Genomic DNA, 18,790 nt, shown 5'->3' with positions numbered 1-18,790 from the left:
GTTTGTTTGTCTGTCTGTCTGTCTGTCTGTCTGCGTCCTCATTTTCTCAAAAATGGCTGGCACAAACTAAAATTTGGTAAACTCTTCTTTTGGGTATTATGGCTAGAACTGATTAGGTTTTGGGTGAGATCTGTGCAAGGCAGTGAGCATGCATAATATGACATAAACAATGTTTGGTCAGTTAATCTAGCAGACATGGTCATTAATGTTAAATTGGAATAGTCGGCGTAATCCATATATTCACACTCTCACCGTAGGTGGTGCTCTTTAAAATTGTCTATAAATGTCCCGTATGTGGGGCATCCAGATCAAATACGGTGTCCGTGTTTTAATATTAAAGTAAAACAACACCCACATGCTAACAGATTCGAACTGACGAACAAGCAGAAAAATGTATATGATAGACTTGCAGCGAAATAATAAAATCTCTTTCTTTCTGTTCTCAATAGCTATAGAAAGCACACTGTGTTATTCCTATGATTCAGTCAGGTCGCTGCTGTATGAATCAATATATACACGATATTGCCCGTCTATCAGCTTCCACACCATCAGGTACTTCCCTCTGTCAGCTACAGTCCCGTCCTCCGTTTCAAATATGTATCGCCCTCTATCGACGAGAAATTCACTTCCAATCGGTCCCAGCGTCTCTTCAGACAAATATTGCACACCTGTTATCCTGTCATCAAACATCTCTTTACCAGCCTTTAGTATTTCTATTAAAATTTAACAAAATATGATATTGTAAAAACGGCATATCTTTTTTATGGATAAGGAAAACATGACAAATTTTCAATATTAGTATCCATACAATCGTTGTCATGTAACACTATGGACTGACTCGCCACAACCCAAACTTCACAAAAATGCAATCATTTTTTGGTGTTGCGTGCATTCCCCTTAATCTATTGGTCCCTTGTTTCAATAAACTTGCTGCAAACATTTTTGAAAGATAGTTAGTCGTGGTCAAAGCACAGACAATAGGCTCTCTATTCTGTGGTCAAAGTACAATCCATTTATATGTAACATTATTATTTTTGTTAATTTGTGTGCGCATGCTTAGACAATCGCTTAGATCTACCTCACAGCTTCACGATTTTTGATAAAGAACAGTACTGGTGATTTGAATTTCAAGACAAGGTATAGTGTAAGTTTACACTACGTTACTGGTAAGGCACTCGATAAGGATCTACTGCCAATTAATTTATTTGCTTTTGATATACAAAACAAACAAAGCAAGCACGTGTGTGACCTGAGTCGGTAAAACTGTTGTCATCCCAAATGTCACGTCTCTGTCGCAATATGTACAGACAACAGAAACGCCTTAAAATGTTACAATCTAACATATATCATTGACTGATATATCTCACAACATTAATTTGTGACGTGTACCTATAATTACATGTGAGGGGATAAAAGTTGTCAGATAATACGGACAATACAGTTGGCTTGAAACAAAACGTAGTCTGGCATGATAATAAATCACTACTGAAACATTGCTACATTTTATCACCTGGCTTGACAAAAATCTAACCGATATTGCTACATTTTCTTTTCACCATATATATTGTAATCAAAGTATACATTTTCAGGCATGTCAATGGATTAAAATGTAACAATTTTGTTTCCAGACGATAAGATGTAGCAATGTTGATAAGGCTTATTTTGCCGAGCCAGACGATAAGAGATTTAGCAAAATTAGAACAACGTTTGTCAGGGCAGACAATAAAATGTAGCAATGTTTATGTGGCAAGATTTTCGTCGAGCCATGGCTGCCAGACTTCGATTTGATTAAACTTTACTGACTTCCGTTGTAATTATCGCAATGTATTTATGTATGAAGCATTGTCAAAACGCCTGCAGAAAGAAAACATAAAAAACTGCGACATTGATTTCTTCTTCACACTACCAGCGATAATACAGTAGTCTGAGTTACATGTTGTCAAACCTACCTTCGATACCATGTTTTGTTTCTTGCCCAGGTTCCATCATTACAACATCTGGTAGGTATAGCTTACGTATAACATCAAAGTTCCCGACACGGTAAGCTGCCGATAATTCCTCGTGAAACTTAGCAAGTAACATCGAAGGTTCCATTTTCAAACTAATCCTGAAATACGATCGACTATTATAACCAGTTAATATCGAATTATGTCATTCAGTGGTAGACATATTTTAATGGAGTACATGAGATACATTATAATGACGTCATAAGGTAAACAATGACTCATTGAGGTTTCGACAGTTGGAGACCTTCACGTCAAAGTAACGACCTGTGAGACCAACGACGTAATCTCGCGTGTGAACAAGTATAAATCATTAACAAAATCGATTTGATATTACATACATGTTTATAAAACCCGATATGCTGAACATGGCGGTAACACACTACACAAATAAGTGTACATGCGTGCGTGTTTGTGTGTGTGTACAATATTTTTTCCGCACGAAACATATACCAGTGCAAATTCCCTTTAAGTATCGGCAACATACATGTAAATAATTTCAAAGCTTATAAAACATACTTGTAATACTACCTAAGAGTGATCCAAATATGTGAAGTGGCCAAAGGTAAGTGACCGGTTTGGAATCTGCAGGTTCGAGCTTCACCTCAGCCGTTTGTTTCTGAAAGACTTGATGAGCCATGATTGTGACCCAGTCAACCTAGTTAGTATATAACAAAGGACCTGATATGATAGAAGTTGGAGTGTGAAAGCTTATAGAGGCTACAATGGATTGCAGGCTAAGTGTGTCTGCTAATAAGATCCCTCGGGTAACAGTGGCCATTGCTAGATAAATGGAGGTAAAACAAATTCAATTTGGTGTTTCTTGGCACGAGCTAAATTATTTGATATGAAATCATGAAATGACTTTCCAGGAGTTGCGGTTCCGCTTAAAAACAAAAGATTTTGTTTCCTTTCATGTGAGGGCGCTCTTTAATTCCATAGTGTTCCTGGTATGACGTGAATCAACAGGTTGTCCAGCCAACGTCTACTAAAATCGTCCACAATCTCTCTCAAGGTCTTGTTTAGATTATTATAAAAATTACAATAATAGGGCTGTCATCTAAAAATGATGCAATGAAATGAAAGTACTCACTAAACTTACAAATGTAATGCTACTATAAAAGATTTTCATATTCAATCATGATTACGATTCTTGAGTGTAGTCATCTTCAGCAAAAATATTGATGTACATACATTAAACTTTTCACATGCTAGATTATAAGGAGAGAGTTGTGGATGTTGTGGATGTCAGTAATACCAGACAAAATCTATCATTGTATGTGGTAGATTACAAAAGTGGATGATAGAGGTGCTTTGGTTATGTGGATGTAATCACCCTGTGATCAAGATAAGGAAAACACTGAATGAGGTTGAATGTACTATCATTTGAAGAAACCTTGCATCAAAGATGCCACCCTGTGAGTGTAATTACATCAACATTCAGTGATAGCTTATATCAAAATCTTGCAAGAATAGTTGTAGTTTGTATCTGTGTCGATAATTCACCTGCCTCTGTCATATATATACATGGTATGCCAAAGACAGTGTGTGGAGGGGAAATTACCCCTCCACTATCTATGGTTATGCCTCACAACTTCATGTATTGGCAGACTTTACAGTTCAGCTTAATAGTGAAATGCTGAAAAACTGTCAGTCACAATCAACATCATTCTCTAATAACTGAAAGTACTAATTTGTCATTCAATTTACTCTTTTATTTCTCAGGATGAAAAATTCATTGCACTTGGTTATGTTTTCTGAAATTGTACAAAGCAGCAGCACCCAAGCAAGACATATTTGGTATTCATGATTGGAGTATGACATGGTCCCATAGTCCTGTAATACTGTATTATAATATAGATACATGACTCTTGAGATAAAAAGTACTTTATTTGTAAACACATGCTGGTAGCAGTAACTTTTATAGATATTCTTGGTACCTGCAATGGCATTTTACCTTACGCTACAGGGTCAAAATAGAACAAAAGGGTCGACTTATTCTCAGTACGGCATTTTACTTCATGTTAGAGAGTCAAAATAGAACAAAAAGGTCAGCATATTCTCATTACGGCATTCTACTTCATGTTAGAGGGTCAAAATAGAACAAAAAGGTTTACTTATTCTCAGTACGGCATTTTACCTCACGCTACAGGGTCAAAATATAACAAAAAGGTCGACTTATTCTCAGTACGGCATTTTACTTCATGCTAGAGAGTCAAAACAGAACAAAAAGGTCAACATATTCTCGGTACGGCATTCTACTTCAAGCTAGAGGTTCAAAATAGAACAAAAAGGTCGACTTATTCTCAGTACGGCATTCTACTTCAAGCTAGAGGTTCAAAATAGAACAAAAAGGTCGACTTATTCTCACACATGTCTATAGTTATACATGTGAAGTGTGTTGAGTGGAAGTCATGGTACTATGAAATTAAGAGATCGTTATTTTTATGATGAAAATGTACCTAGGACACCCTAAGTATTAAATTCTGTTTCAGGTAACAAAAATTGTTTGAGATGTACACACAGTTGCTAAAACATGAAGTTTTGACATGTTATGAAATTTTCCCTAACAAATAGAGAAACTTAAAGTGGCCATATGGATGAGAATTTGGTATTTATTTTGGATTTTTATTTGATAAAACAGCTTCACTATGTTTTTCTACTTGAAAAAACAAGTCATTGAGAATGACATAGTCCCCGCTATGATTGTTATTTACGGAATTATCACTACTCTGATCACGCAACAACACTTGTGAACCTAAATCAAACAGACTTAGATATGTTGTGTCTGCTTGTTGGACATGGAACATGCCTACAACAATAAAGGATTGGTCGGGTATGGGGGATCATATCACGATGAAAATGGATATGCACATTTATGTCATAGAACACTGTCCTAATACCAACTTTGAATGTGATCTGTTCAAGCATATCTGAGTTATGGCTTTGGACATAGAAAAATCACAAACAAAATGGCTGCCAGGCGGCCATATTGGATCGTATCACAACAACAATGAATATGCACATGTATGTCATAGAACACTGTCCTAATACCAACTTTCAATGAGATCTGTTCAAGCATGTCTGAGTTATGGCTTTGGACATGGAAAAATCACAAACAAAATGGCTGCCAGGCAGCCATATTGGATCGTATCACAATGAAAATGAATATGCACATGTATGTCATAGAACACTGTCCTAATACCAACTTTGAATGAGATCTGTTCAAGCATGTCTGAGTTATGGCTTTGGACATGAAAATTCACAAACAAAATGGCTGCCAGGCAGCCATATTGGATCGTATCATGACAACAATGAATATGCACATATATGCCATAGAACACTGTCCTAATGCCAAGTTTGAATGAGATCTGTTCAAGCATGTCTGAGTTATGGCTTTAGACAGGGAAAATTTGCAAACAAAATGGCTGCCAGGCGGCCATATTGGATCGTATCAAGAAACAAATTGACGTGCATATGTATGCCATTGTATGTTGCCCCTGTACCAAGTTTGAAAAAAATCGGCCCAGGCATCTCCAAGAAACGGCTGCGGACGGACAGACGCACGGACGCACGGACGGACAGACGGAACCCAATCCATAAGACTTCGTCTGGCGGGGACTAATAATGTGAAATAACATATACCAAGTCCATGTTCATAACTCAATACATTGCAAAAAGATGCAAAAAGTGCAAAAGGTTTGTTATTGTACGTACAATAACAAACATTTTACACATTGTTTAATCTTTTGCAGTTTATTGAGTTGCAAACATAGACTTGGTATATGTTATTTCACATTATTTTTTCATTTAGAAAAACATAGTGAAGCTGTTTTATCAAATAAAAATCCAAAATAAATACCAAATTCTCATCCATATGGCCACTTTAAAAATAAAACATGAATGTCAATATCTCAATTGTTTCACTTTATAATGAAATATTCTTGTTTGAGACTATAGTACATAAAATTCTGTTCTTAAATGATGTATCAACTGAGATGAACGCTGAACAAAACAAAGACACTGGAAGAAATAGGTAAATGGATCAACAGACCTTTGTAGGACGAAAATGAGACAAGGTATCCAAATATACTACGTCATGAAAAACAAGATGTCATGGAAGCTTTAATTCATGACATGTTTGTCAACACATGAAAACAGGAAGCCTTGTAAATTTAACTAAAAACAAACAAACACAAAACTATATATATTTATATAATTATTATCAATAGAATAGATGCACCACAAATCATTTTTGAATAAAACTTTTTTTTTTGTATTAATGAGTTGTAAGGAGTTTGTATATATTCTCTTTATAGGAAGACACCAAATTCTGGGAAAGTAAGGAAATAAAACACCAAATTTTGGGAAAGTAAGGAAATAATTTCCTTGTCCTGGTTTTAGATCTTTGTGACTACTTTTTGTAAACCTAACAAAATAAATGGACTTCTTAATGCTGATATATCACCTAACCAAATTTCCATCAGCTCACATTGCACCGGTTGCTTTTTGCTTGCATTTGTTTTGGAAATATGGCACAAAAATCATGCATCTATCTTTTTATAACTGCAAAAGTTTGAGAAATATAGCACATAACAGTATCAATTTTTTTTAAACTTAACTTCAAAATGGCTGATTGTATAGGGTGCTATTTACATGTTTTTGTTTTTAAGTAAAAATGGAGAATTCTCTTATATCCTGCCAGCTTGGCAATGAAACTAACTTGATATTTTATGTTGTAAATTTACAAGTAATTTGTCTTAAATGTGGTACATTCTTCCCCCTTTTTATAACCCTGACCAACCCTACAATATTGTATTATGGATCAACATACAAAGTACCCTGCTATTTTCCATATGATACAGTCCAAAAATAAGATGAAAATATCAAACTTCTATAAAGTCTAAAATGATTTTCTTAAATCCCTACAATCATATGATGTCTATGATATGTACATCCTGGTATATCTTTGGAGGTGTTCTTCTTGTAATTTGAAAAAGAAAAGAAAAAAGAAGACAACTAAATATGTTCGGCAACAAAATCACACTTTCAAAGATTTTTTTTTTTTTGAAGTTATAGTGCTTCATCAGGTGAAATTTTGACTTATTTAGCTCTTTCCAAAACTGTTTTCCTTTTTTTGATGTGACACATACTGTACTTCTCAAGATAATTAAGTGGCATGGCAACAAAGTTACACGCTCAACCACTGAGTATGAAAATATCAGCCTGATAAATTAGATCCTCTCTGTCGATATTGATTTCACTCTCTAGCAAAACAGAAATTGACATATAATCAGTGGACATCGGCCATTTCTGTGAGTGTTCAGATGTTCGGAAATATCACTTTCACTGTGTTTCAACGGGTATATCAAACTGCTGAATGCAACGTACACCATTGCAAACTTCATATGGATAGAAAACTCCTATAAAAGCTACTATGATGAGGCACTGTAACTTTAAGGAATGTACTAGCTGATTAGTTAGCCATATACTTTGTGTTTTTGTTGTAGCACTCTTTCTTCATCAAAGTGACGTTTTGGCATAGTTTCTTCTTCCTTTGTGCATTCTTGCATCAAATATTTCTTCCTCATCACCATCATCATCATTGTTAGCTTCTCCATTGGCAATTAACATCTGTATGGCATCACCATTCAGTTCATCTTCTGATGAATAATCTTTGTTTTCCTTTTCTGCTGTTGAATGCAAAACACAAATGATGCCATTTACATAGGGGAGGTCCTATTTTAGACCTATGTCTGTAATCGTTAAGCTTTCAAAATGATGGGTCGGTTGGTCAGTGAAAACTGTGTGTGTACATGTTGGTGATGTTTTCAATTCAGTCAAAAGGAAGCTACAACTTGCTATATCATACTGTGGATGAACGAAACAAGTAAATATATGAAATTGGATTAATAATACTTGGCTCAGCATGTTGAAACAGCAGAGCCATGTAATACACACCATGGTTTGATTTTATGAATTGTAGGCTCTCAAGGAAAAATATATGCATCTGCTAAGTTCCCAATATGAGGCAACGGTGGCCACTGCTAGACAAATGGAGGTAAAACAAATTCAATTTTATAATTGCAAGATGCCATTTCATACTTCCTCAACTCAAGTCTTTCATACTGAAATTTGCAGATGATACCAAGCTCTGTTCAACTGTTAACTCACAGGCAGATTGTGACAGTTTTCAAGATGATTTGAACAGATTGTCTACATGGGCTGAAGACTGGCAAATGTCCTTTAACGTAGATAAATGTAAGATTATGCACATTGGTTCATCAAACCAGTCACACAAGTACACCATGAATGATAAACCATTGAATTCAGTAACTGAAGAAAAGGATTTGGGTGTATTGATTCACAACTCATTGAAAACCAGTCATCATTGTGCAGCTGCAGCTAAAAAGGCAAACAGGACACTAGGTATCATCAAACGGAACATTTCACACAAATCAAAATTCGTCATCATGAAGTTGTTCAACTCCTTAGTCAGACCACACATAGAATATGGCGTTCAGTTTTGGAACCCACACTTCAAAAAAGACATTGGCCTTCTCGAAAAAATATAAAGGCGAGCTACAAAGCTGATACCAGAACTGAGAAATTTAAGTTATGCAGATAGACTAAGGACACTAAATATAACCACTTTGGAAGAACGAAGGCGGAGAGGTGACTTGATTCAAGTGTTTCGTTTAATCAAGGGATTTGATAAAAGTGACTATGAGCTACTATTTAAACTTCACCAAACCAGCAGGACAAGAGGACACTCACTAAAACTTGTTAAATCTACAGTTAGACTGGATACTAGGAAATATTTCTTCTCTCAGCGTGTCATATCTCAATGGAACAATTTACCAGAACACATCATCCAAGCCAAAACTATTGTGGACTTTAAAATTAGACTGGACCAGTACATGAACAATACAAGGGATTATATGAGCCTTTGAGGCTTTCTTCCCTTTCTTGCCATGGTTAATTTACAACTATGGCAATCACGTTAAATCACGTTAAAAAACTCCATGGGAAGCAATCACACAGTCTTAAATCCTTCACATAGCAAAGTTCTGTCCTAACAGGTCCCCAATCATACAGCTGGGTAGTTGACAGGGGCATGATCATGGTTCAAATTATACCAAAGGAATTGAGAGCAGCTATGATTGAACTTGCTATCTGCAGATTGCAAGCCAGCCACACTAACTTTTCAACCATCATGACTTCACAAATGATATCCTCCACAGATGATGAACTAAACCTTAGCGCTGTTGTGAATCCAGCTACTGCTATTACTGAGGTAACCTTTCTAGAGTACATTGCTATTAAACTATTCCACACAAAGGCATGATGGTACTTTTTTTACCGACTCCTACAACTGAGGTACTTACTTTTGGAGCGTATTGCCTTGAGTGTGACATGTAAAGCTATTCCGCACAAACACATAATCATACCAATTGCATTGATAGGTGTCAATTTGTCACCAACATAAGTAGTGGCTAAATATAAGATACAGATTTCCTGTAAACAAATATAAATAATTTACAGTCAAAAATAATACAAATTGTACAATAGTAAAAAAATACAAACTTAAAATAACTGACACAAAACAACGCTTAACTTGTCATAGAACTGAAAACGATGAGATTTCTCATTAAATTTTACACAAATAAAAGTTTTCTCAATCTTCATTACAACCTAATTTTTAAATCCCACACTCTGTATTAGTGTGACATTTATTTTATCAATGAAGTCTTAAGGCTTGGCTAGAATTATCGTCTTGTTCAGAACCAGATTTCTCTACAGCTCTGCTGAACAACTACTTGTCTCACTCTGTCTCAAATATTAAATCTTACTCCAAGATGGTCCATACTAAAATGCATTTGTGATTAAAGGCCCACTTTGGATTAGGATTTTAAAATCCAGGCGTGAAAAATGATCATTTGGCAGAAGTATAGAAATATTGGTTCACAACAAGTGTGATGTAGGTGGTGAGATATACACAAAGACAATTGGAAATTGACACACTTGTGGTCCTCAATTGGTAACCAAAACATTATGTCATTCAAAGTCATTTATGTCGTACACAAATTCCTGGTGAAACATTCTACCAGTTGCTAGACATGATTCACCATAGTAATAGTTGGACTATCCGAAGTATTTTCAAATATGAAACAAAAGTAACCATCAAGAACAATAAAGTTACAGACTGCGTTACTTCACATAGTCCCTCTAGCATCTGGAAAGATTGCATATTAGAACAATCACCCTGAGTGAATGTTGACTGACCTTAAAGATACCAGCAATGGAGAGTGTAAGACCCGATGTCTGTGCTACAAGCCAGTACTCAGACACACCCAGCATAAAAGCCAATACTGCACCGACGGATAATTTGGCCATAGTGACAGCAAAGTCTGCACTTTTGGTGAAACCAAGAAACTGTTCTGTAGTTGCCATGTGAACACCTGTGAAAAAGAATTAAAAAAATACTGAACATTTATGTCAAACCATACAAACAACATTCATGTTTATTTATTTCTGAGAGGATAAGATATCTTTCATCATAGACCCTCCACCAACGTTGGTGGAGGGTCTATGCTTTCATTAACTAAACATACAGGAATGGGGTAAATATCAAGGTGCAACTATAATGAAGGTGTCTGCATCACGGCACCCTTTGCACCAATTTGAAATACCATTGACGAGTAGCTTTATCTTATGACACACCAAACATCAGATGTCCCTCTAGTCCTTACTATGTTGAGACTCCCAAGAAAACCTATCATTTTTATCATTTTGACCCACGACAAAAAATGTTGTCTTTTACTTTAATAGAGGGCACACATGTCCATGTAGCGAAGTCAAGACATTAATGTTTCAATTTTTTTTTCAATTAAAAAAATTTTGAAAAGTTTATGTCACTTTTATTCATTTCCTCAGTACGTACTGTGAGAAGAAACAACACTATTAGAGACATTTGGAATGATGAAACATTGTGATAAGTAACATCTTCATCTGAGCAAAGATGTCCAACTGCTTTTATTTCAGACAGAGTAATCAAACACCTATTGCCTGACATAAAATCTACACTCTTTTTTCAGTTATACATTCATCAAATGAAACTTTACCTTCAAACGCAATAGCCAATGGGAGGAGGCCTGCTATCATGCATGGCTGTAAATGATAAACAGTATCCACTGGATTGGTTAGACCTATAGATATGCAAATAAGAAATATGAATAGTAATTAATTCTGAACACACTATATACATTCATTTTAAATTTCACATTCTGAGAAATATTTTACAAATTTGATGAAATTTTTACAACAGTTGACAATGTTGATGTGCTACTTTTCGCATCTATTTCTTTCACTTACAAAATAAGTTTAGTCTAATCTAAATTGTCTAATAAACATAAGGCAAATCAAGAATTCTTGTTCCATGAAAACAATCATATACTAGTACTAGCATTGGAATTATCACACTTCAAATTTTGAAACATTACAAAAAAGTCTTCTTATTGTATTCTGGTTCAGAAGATACACATTTGAACAGAGAATCAGACAAATCCATCACTCTGTGGTGACAATTATACTTTCAAAAACCTATTAACTGGTATTGAATCAAAAATCATTATTTGCCATATCCTCCCACATCAACAAAAACAGCGCCCTCTGCAGTTACTTTGTTCAAGGAAGGCTATGCTGTCAAATGTAGTCAAACTCCTCAAGCTAGGCATTGAAACATATAGCATAACATGTATACTACATTTCCCAAAGCACTGATAAGACTCAAGTTTGAAGTACACCTATATTTCTCCTGTTGCACTTCACAAATTATGCACAATTTTACATTCAAAGCAGAGATGCACTTTCTACTATTCTCATACACTTAATTTCATATTTAATAATGAGACAACCAGAAAAGTACTGGTTATTGAGATAAAGATGACAGGAACTGACCTATTTCTTCTTTTTGGGTCAACATCTGAGCCAATGACCACCTAACACCACTAAGTAGCGATGCAGACATTACTAGTAGGAAGCCTAGTAAATTAAACTGAGTTGACTTGTATGTAAATAAGAACAATCCCCCAGCTATCAGTAAAATGACTCCAATGAGAGAAAATCTCTGTAAGGAAACAGAATAAAGAAAACATACAGGATTAGCAATCACAGTTACTGCTATTGAAACATCGGTCATTGTGCTTCTTTGGACTGTGGTCATTTCATTTTACATCACTGCTAGATATTTAGTCGACGCTTTTTGTTGCAGGGCATATCTTTTAAGCTTGTCACATACATATCAATTAAAAACACAAACTTGATAAAGATAAGTTATCTAAAAGTGCACATGTACTTGATTGGACCTTTCCTTTAATGTACCGGTAGTAATCTGTACTACACAAATGGAAGTCTTAACTTTTTTCTGTTACTTTGTGCAAGAAAACTTGAATCCATTCTAAGTCATTTGTTGACATAGAGGTCAAATGATCTTAAAAATAAACCTACATGTAATTCAGAATCCAATATGGCTGACAATTACTAAATTAAATTTAAAATAAAAGCTTGTGATTTCCTTGAATATAATAAAAAAGATTGTGAACCCTAAATCACTTTTTTTTTTAATTATTTCTAACGGACCAGGAACAAGTTTTCATATGGCAAACTTTTAACAGATTTGAGTATAAGTTTGATTTGCAGGTAAATTTGCTGCTGTGGCCGACTGCGCATCTACTGTCCACTGAATGACCTAAACCATATGTTACCGTTATCTCATTTTGTAAGCTCTGTTTCTATATCTACCTTACACACACAACAATGAAAGCTGTCTCTTGTAAGCCTATTTACAAAATGTATATAATGTCCACTTTTTAATCTAACTGTACATCTACCATAAGTGGGCTTCACACTGCAGATTGTTGTGTTAATCCTATGCTGGACTAAATCACTAATCCTAAGTACATATTCAGACACAGCACTCTTTGGGTCGGTCTAAGACTTAGAGCGGTTCAAGAGCAAACTGTCCAGTGTGAAGTCCCTATAAATTGATAAACAAAACCTGTTTCTTGCTGTAATCTATAAGCTCTGCTTTCATCTCTCTCATTCTAAATCTAATCGACAAAAATTCATCTCTTCTTTCTATCTCTTATTTCTCTGCTTAGTCACACATTGTTTAGCTTTTACCCAACTGCAGTCCACATTCTTAATGAATTATATCAAGTTCTCTGATAGCGCACCAATCTTGTGGTAGGAGTCCTCTACATAACATTGTTTCTGTAAATTTTTCATTGCACGCAAAATCAATACATATTTTATTATATATGTACCAGTATATATAATATGACAATAAAAAAACCATATTATTACAATTATTATGTCTAATGTGATAATATTCACATGTTTATGGCTAGACTAGTAATCTTAGCATCAAATATGAACATGAAATAAAATTTGGGTTCTTGTAATCATTAACATGTCATACCCAATCAAAGCAGTGTCACTGTGTGCCACACTCATGTATAGCATTCCTATATAATGTATTATGTGTAGAAGTACGTTTCAATTGCTTTAATTGTGACGTACAGTACAGTGCCAATATAATTAATCTGTACAATATGTTACCATGGCAAAGTACACAGAATACAACATGTCATACAATATTGCCTACATCTCACAGACAGCTAAGTACACAGAATACAACATGTCATACAATATTGTCTACATCTCACAGACAACTAAGTACACAGAATACAACATGTCATACAATATTGCCTACATCTCACAGACAGCTAAGTACATAGAATACAACATGTCATACAATATTGTCTACATCTCACAGACAGCTAAGTACACAGAATACAACATGTCATACAATATTGTCTACATGTCACAGACAGCTAAGTACACAGAATACAACATGTCATACAATATTGTCTACATCTCACAGACAGCTAAATACACAGAATACAACATGTCATCTAATATTGTCTACATCTCACAGACAACTAAGTACACAGAATACAACATGTCATACAATTACCTACATCTCACAGACAGCTAAGTACACAGAATACAACATGTCATACAATATTGTCTACATCTCACAGACAGCTAAGTACACAGAATACAACATGTCATACAATATTGTCTACATCTCACAGACAGCTAAGTACACAGAATACAACATGTCATACAATATTGTCTACATCTCACAGACAACTAAGTACACAGAATACAACATGTCATACAATATTGTCTACATCTCACAGACAACTAAGTACACAGAATACAACATGTCATACAATATTGTCTCTACATCTCACAGACAACTAAGTACACAGAATACAACATGTCATACAATATTGTCTACATCTCACAGACAACTAAGTACACAGAATACAACATGTCATACAATTACCTACATCTCACAGACAGCTAAGTACACAGAATACAACATGTCATACAATATTGTCTACATCTCACAGACAACTAAGTACACAGAATACAACATGTCATACAATATTGTCTACATCTCACAGACAACTAAGTATATTCATAGTTGTGATGCTATTATTCACTATTATCTGTCAGCTTTCAGTCAGCTGCTTGTGACATTTTTCACAAATGGACCACATTGTAATTTTAGAAAGGCCAAATACTAGTCTCATAATACAAACAGTCATGTTATTTTACAAGTGCTGTGAACACCATCATTCATTAATTGTGATGGCAGATTAGTAAAATAAATTGACAAAAAGAAAATACTTACAAATTTTTCTAGTTTAAATATAATTGCAAATATAAGTATGAATACAACAGCTGATGACTTGGACATCGTGTATAAAGACACTGTGATGTAGAGAAAACTCCAGTTGGACAAACCAATATCTAATGAAGTTGCTAACCCTGTAAAAAAATATAAGTAAAACAAATTGATAATGTGGACAGTTTGATAATGTGAACAGTGTATAGTATGAGATTGGCAGAAATGAATTTTGAAATGACAAACTTGTTTGCATTATAACTAGCATATATACTGAATATGTTCATACAACATCAATTTGTGTGAGACCACAGATGACTAGTAATTACCATCTTGGGTGTTTCTTCTCCATTGTCCATGGTCTATGATGGGAAATGTATACATTCCCACAATTCTTTGCAGTATTTTTTTTGGGGGGGGGGGGGGGTCAGTCAGTTGGTAGTCTCAGCCAATGAGAGTGCTAGATGCTATTAATAATATGTTTGTAGATATGCATTGCATGTCCACAGGAACCAGCAAATTAATAGCATAGACCCTACACGAAAGTCTTGCATGTAGAGTATATAGTATTAGTATCCATAACTCTAAAGCACAAATATAATCTGGGGTGCCAAACTTTACTGCTTTGAAAAGGAAATAGCCTCTCCACCTCTCTTTTTCACTCGTCTTTATTTTGATATACATGTAATCACAAATCTATTCATAACTAGATTCATATACTAATTATGTCTTTTAAAATGCACTCTTGATGGATGAACAAAGTGGAAGACACAGAATGTTAATAAATACATGTATTACAGTTACAGAATCTAAATTTGTTCAAACCACGGCTATCAGGATATCACTATTGCACTGAGCAGGTATGAATTTTATCACTACCAGCAGTAAAATTTTACCTCATGCTAGAAGGTCAAAATAGAACAAGGTTGACTTATTTTCATGTGTGCCTATAGTAATGTATGTGTAGTGTGTAGACTGGAAGTCACTGTGTTGACCAAGAAATCAAATCATGATCATTGTTTTCATGATACACCTATGCGGTAAAATTCTTGTTTCAGCTACAGAGAATCAAAAATCTACTTGTCTCTGAAATATGTTGTTATCAAAATAGATGTTTGAGACAATTGCTGTAACACAGATGGAAAGACTTGTCTGATATGTGTGCGTGGATAACATTTTAATATTTATGCTATATTTATGTTGATTTCACTTGTGTTCATTTCATCACACAGCTGGGCTTTATTTCTGAATCATCAAGATCGTTAATTAAGGGTGCAATTATACAGCTGTAGAGAGATTCTGATTAGTGTACAACACATAGTACACTGTACATAGTACATAGTACATACACGTTATGTTGATCATAAAATGGAGCATATCATATGCAAATACTGATGTACAGACTGTGCTGCCAGTATATATCAGTGAATTGCTACCACTGTACCAGTACATATTACAACATGCGCCTGTTCAAAAGTAAATGGCTAGAAGCTATGTATAGTATACATACATATGACAAAAGGACTCCCAGAGACAAAACAGACACTTCAGTAAGCCAACATATGAAAGCTTACATTGCATTATCAGCAAGTTTCATGTAACATATAATATAAATGAACCATTTCGTCATTTTTTATTGAACTATTTTAAGATTTTGATACTTTCACATACATGTACGTGTACAAACACGTTTGGTCCGTGGCCTATCTATCTATTCCTTGTCATTTTCAGTAACCAGTTGTTTCGTGATAGCTGCATTATGCTCCGGTTGCCTTCACAGTGAGCAGAATAGTGCCAAAAGGAAATTTTCCATATGTTTTTAACAAATGGACAATGAAGATTATTATTATTATTATTATAGCCTGTGGTGTCTACATGTAGTAGCAAGACTATAACATGCTAGGAATATGAAAATTAGGTTACTCATAGAGTCACTCTCCATAAAATAACATATGGTTTGTATTGCATCCATCCATCCATCCACCTCCTGTGTCAAGCATTACATGATATGGTTTTTTAACAAATGAAAAAAAATCACTACCATGGTAAAATTTAATAATACTCCTTGACAACACAGATTTCAACATTACAGCCAAACACGTACATGTATGCTGTGGATATTTATATACACTGAAGATAAATCGTGTCTTACCTGTTGGTGCTACCCGTTTCAGGTAAATAGACCAGCCTAATGTTAGGGGTTTCTTCTTTGTAATACACCATGTAATTAGTCTTACTATGTATGCTAGGATAAACTTCAGTACCAAGTGATATATAGTGACTGTTAACGGAAAGTGGAAATTCTAGAAGAGAGAGTAAAAAGCAGAGTTAGCAATATGTAGGGTGCAAGATACGTTGTCATTGCACTCTCACCAACGTGTGAGGCCGTCCGCCCTGTTATGGCGTAACTTACAGACTAAGCAATATGGTACACATTGTGAATTCACTGTCAAGGTATAGTGATCTGATAACGCCTCTATCAACCAATCAATCAATTAAATTGATCAATCAAATAAGCAAGCCATCACAGTCCCTGATCATAGTGCCAGACTCTAGACCGATAGTGTTGAATCTTGAATGATATGGTCTGAGCATAATCCTAACTTGTCAAAATATAATCACTGATTAGTTAGTAACAACATACTATAGTCCTGCTTGCATACGGAGTCATTCTGGACTCAATTCTGACAATTGTCCCTCCCTTGAGGGTGTTGAGGGTCCTGTCACTGTCAGTAATATAGACCCGTGCACCGTCTGCAAGCAGGGCTATTAACAACACTGCAAGTTCATATAGCACATACAGACTGAGAATCACATTAAAATTTTGACTTCATATCCTTTCATTTACTAACGCCTAACCACTAACCATCTTGGGTACAGTGCCAAAATGTCTTGGGTAGTGGTGCTGATAAGGCTAGGGGTGAGACTGAAACATCTACCAGGACCAAAACGTTCAGATGCCAAAATGACCAGTTCCCCATACTACTAGAATACCCCTCCCTCCCAGCTCCCCATACTACTAGTACTAGAATACCCCTCCCCTCCCTCCCAGCTCCCCATACTACAAGTAAATGAATTAAAATGTAAAACTTACCGAAAACATCCATTTGTTGTAGAAAGTTAATGTAATTGAAAAACAATAATAAAAGAGTACAAGCGACAAAGTTTTCACTCCTAAAACAAAAAAATTATAATAGACAGATCTCTGAAGTCTCTGTGGTGTCACTTTCCGAACACGGGCCTCAAAGATCCGTTGACTTCGACCAGGTGCATTCATTCTGAATATTCAAATTAATATGTTCCGTCTACAACGATTGGTTGACAGGGTGTTGGGTCCAGGTGCAGTCAGAAAACACGTCCCTGTTGCGTACATTTGTGTTTGTAGTTAAAGCTGAGTTTTAGGCTATGGTTCTGATTTTTACATGAACATTGCAACATTTAAAGTTTGTGTTGAGTTCATTACGCAAGAAAATTCTTCTACTTCAACTTCAAAATGAAACATTCGCTCCAAGAATACATGTGTAATTCTGATGAGATGTTTTCCACTCTTCGGGGCGGTAGATTGCTTCGCTTCGATGCTTCCCGTACTGCCGTCAATGTGTGTTTACCGTTACGTCCCTTCTCATTCATGAACATGTCAATGATGATAACACATACATTGCCGTCGTATCGCCACGTTGTCAGTTACGTTACCTGCCAAAGTGTTACGTACGTAGACTCTTCGTCCTCGGCCTTCACTATTACTCAAACTTTACAGTTGTGCCATGTGACAATTAAAACATGAAGTTACAATATATACACACAGTTATACGCGAAGGCAAGTAACAGTGGGCAAAGAACTCACTGCATCAAAACACATCTTGTACTTTTTCGGAAACCGGAAGTGTAAACCCGGAAGTAGTTGAACATTTGTTACTTCACACCTCCAAGTTCGTAAATAAACTTTCCGCCATTTTTTGAATGAACGTAAAGTTGTCCGCGGAGAACATTTCAGATATTTTTCAGTCGTTAAAGAAGTTTACGA

General features: G+C 35.4%; 2 protein-coding genes across 3 annotated transcripts; both read right to left on the bottom strand.

Annotated features, from left to right (window-relative positions):
• Window positions 1-474: 474 nt before the first annotated feature.
• LOC144437890 (uncharacterized) lies at window positions 475-2,094 on the bottom strand. Its single transcript, XM_078126922.1, has 2 exons — window positions 1,950-2,094; window positions 475-713 (listed from the first exon to the last, which is right to left on the bottom strand). The coding sequence occupies exons 1-2, from the start codon at window positions 2,092-2,094 to the stop codon at window positions 475-477; spliced, it is 384 nt and encodes a 127-aa protein (XP_077983048.1).
• Window positions 2,095-5,956: 3,862 nt separating this feature from the next.
• Window positions 5,957-18,632, bottom strand: LOC144437560 (solute carrier family 35 member C2-like). 2 transcript variants are annotated; one of them, XM_078126521.1, is made up of 8 exons: window positions 17,861-18,632; window positions 16,919-17,069; window positions 14,773-14,909; window positions 11,964-12,132; window positions 11,129-11,212; window positions 10,290-10,465; window positions 9,377-9,521; window positions 5,957-7,696 (listed from the first exon to the last, which is right to left on the bottom strand). In XM_078126521.1, the coding sequence occupies exons 1-8, from the start codon at window positions 18,041-18,043 to the stop codon at window positions 7,527-7,529; spliced, it is 1,215 nt and encodes a 404-aa protein (XP_077982647.1). In that variant the 5' UTR covers window positions 18,044-18,632; the 3' UTR covers window positions 5,957-7,526. The 2 variants fall into 2 exon arrangements, with proteins under 2 accessions (XP_077982647.1, XP_077982646.1); XM_078126520.1 differs by having other exon boundaries at window positions 9,392-9,521.
• Window positions 18,633-18,790: the final 158 nt, after the last annotated feature.

The sequence above is a fragment of the Glandiceps talaboti genome, chromosome 7 (assembly GCF_964340395.1).
Source record: "Glandiceps talaboti chromosome 7, keGlaTala1.1, whole genome shotgun sequence".
NCBI classification, from domain to species: domain Eukaryota; kingdom Metazoa; phylum Hemichordata; class Enteropneusta; family Spengelidae; genus Glandiceps; species Glandiceps talaboti.
This window is presented reverse-complemented; position numbering and strand designations above follow the sequence as displayed.

Coding starts and splice junctions, on each gene's coding strand:
- LOC144437560 (XM_078126521.1), bottom strand. CDS start 18,043: ATGAATGCACCTGGTCGAAGTCAACGGATCTTTGAGGCCCGTGTTCGG. Junction 10,466..11,128: donor ATTGGCTATTGCGTTTGAAG/GTAAAGTTTCAT, acceptor TCTTTTTCACAG/GTGTTCACATGGCAACTACA. Junction 7,697..9,376: donor CAAAAGTAAGTACCTCAGTT/GTAGGAGTCGGT, acceptor TGCATTCAACAG/CAGAAAAGGAAAACAAAGAT.
- LOC144437890 (XM_078126922.1), bottom strand. CDS start 2,094: ATGGAACCTTCGATGTTACTTGCTAAGTTTCACGAGGAATTATCGGCA. Junction 714..1,949: donor AACAAAACATGGTATCGAAG/GTAGGTTTGACA, acceptor AAATTTTAATAG/AAATACTAAAGGCTGGTAAA.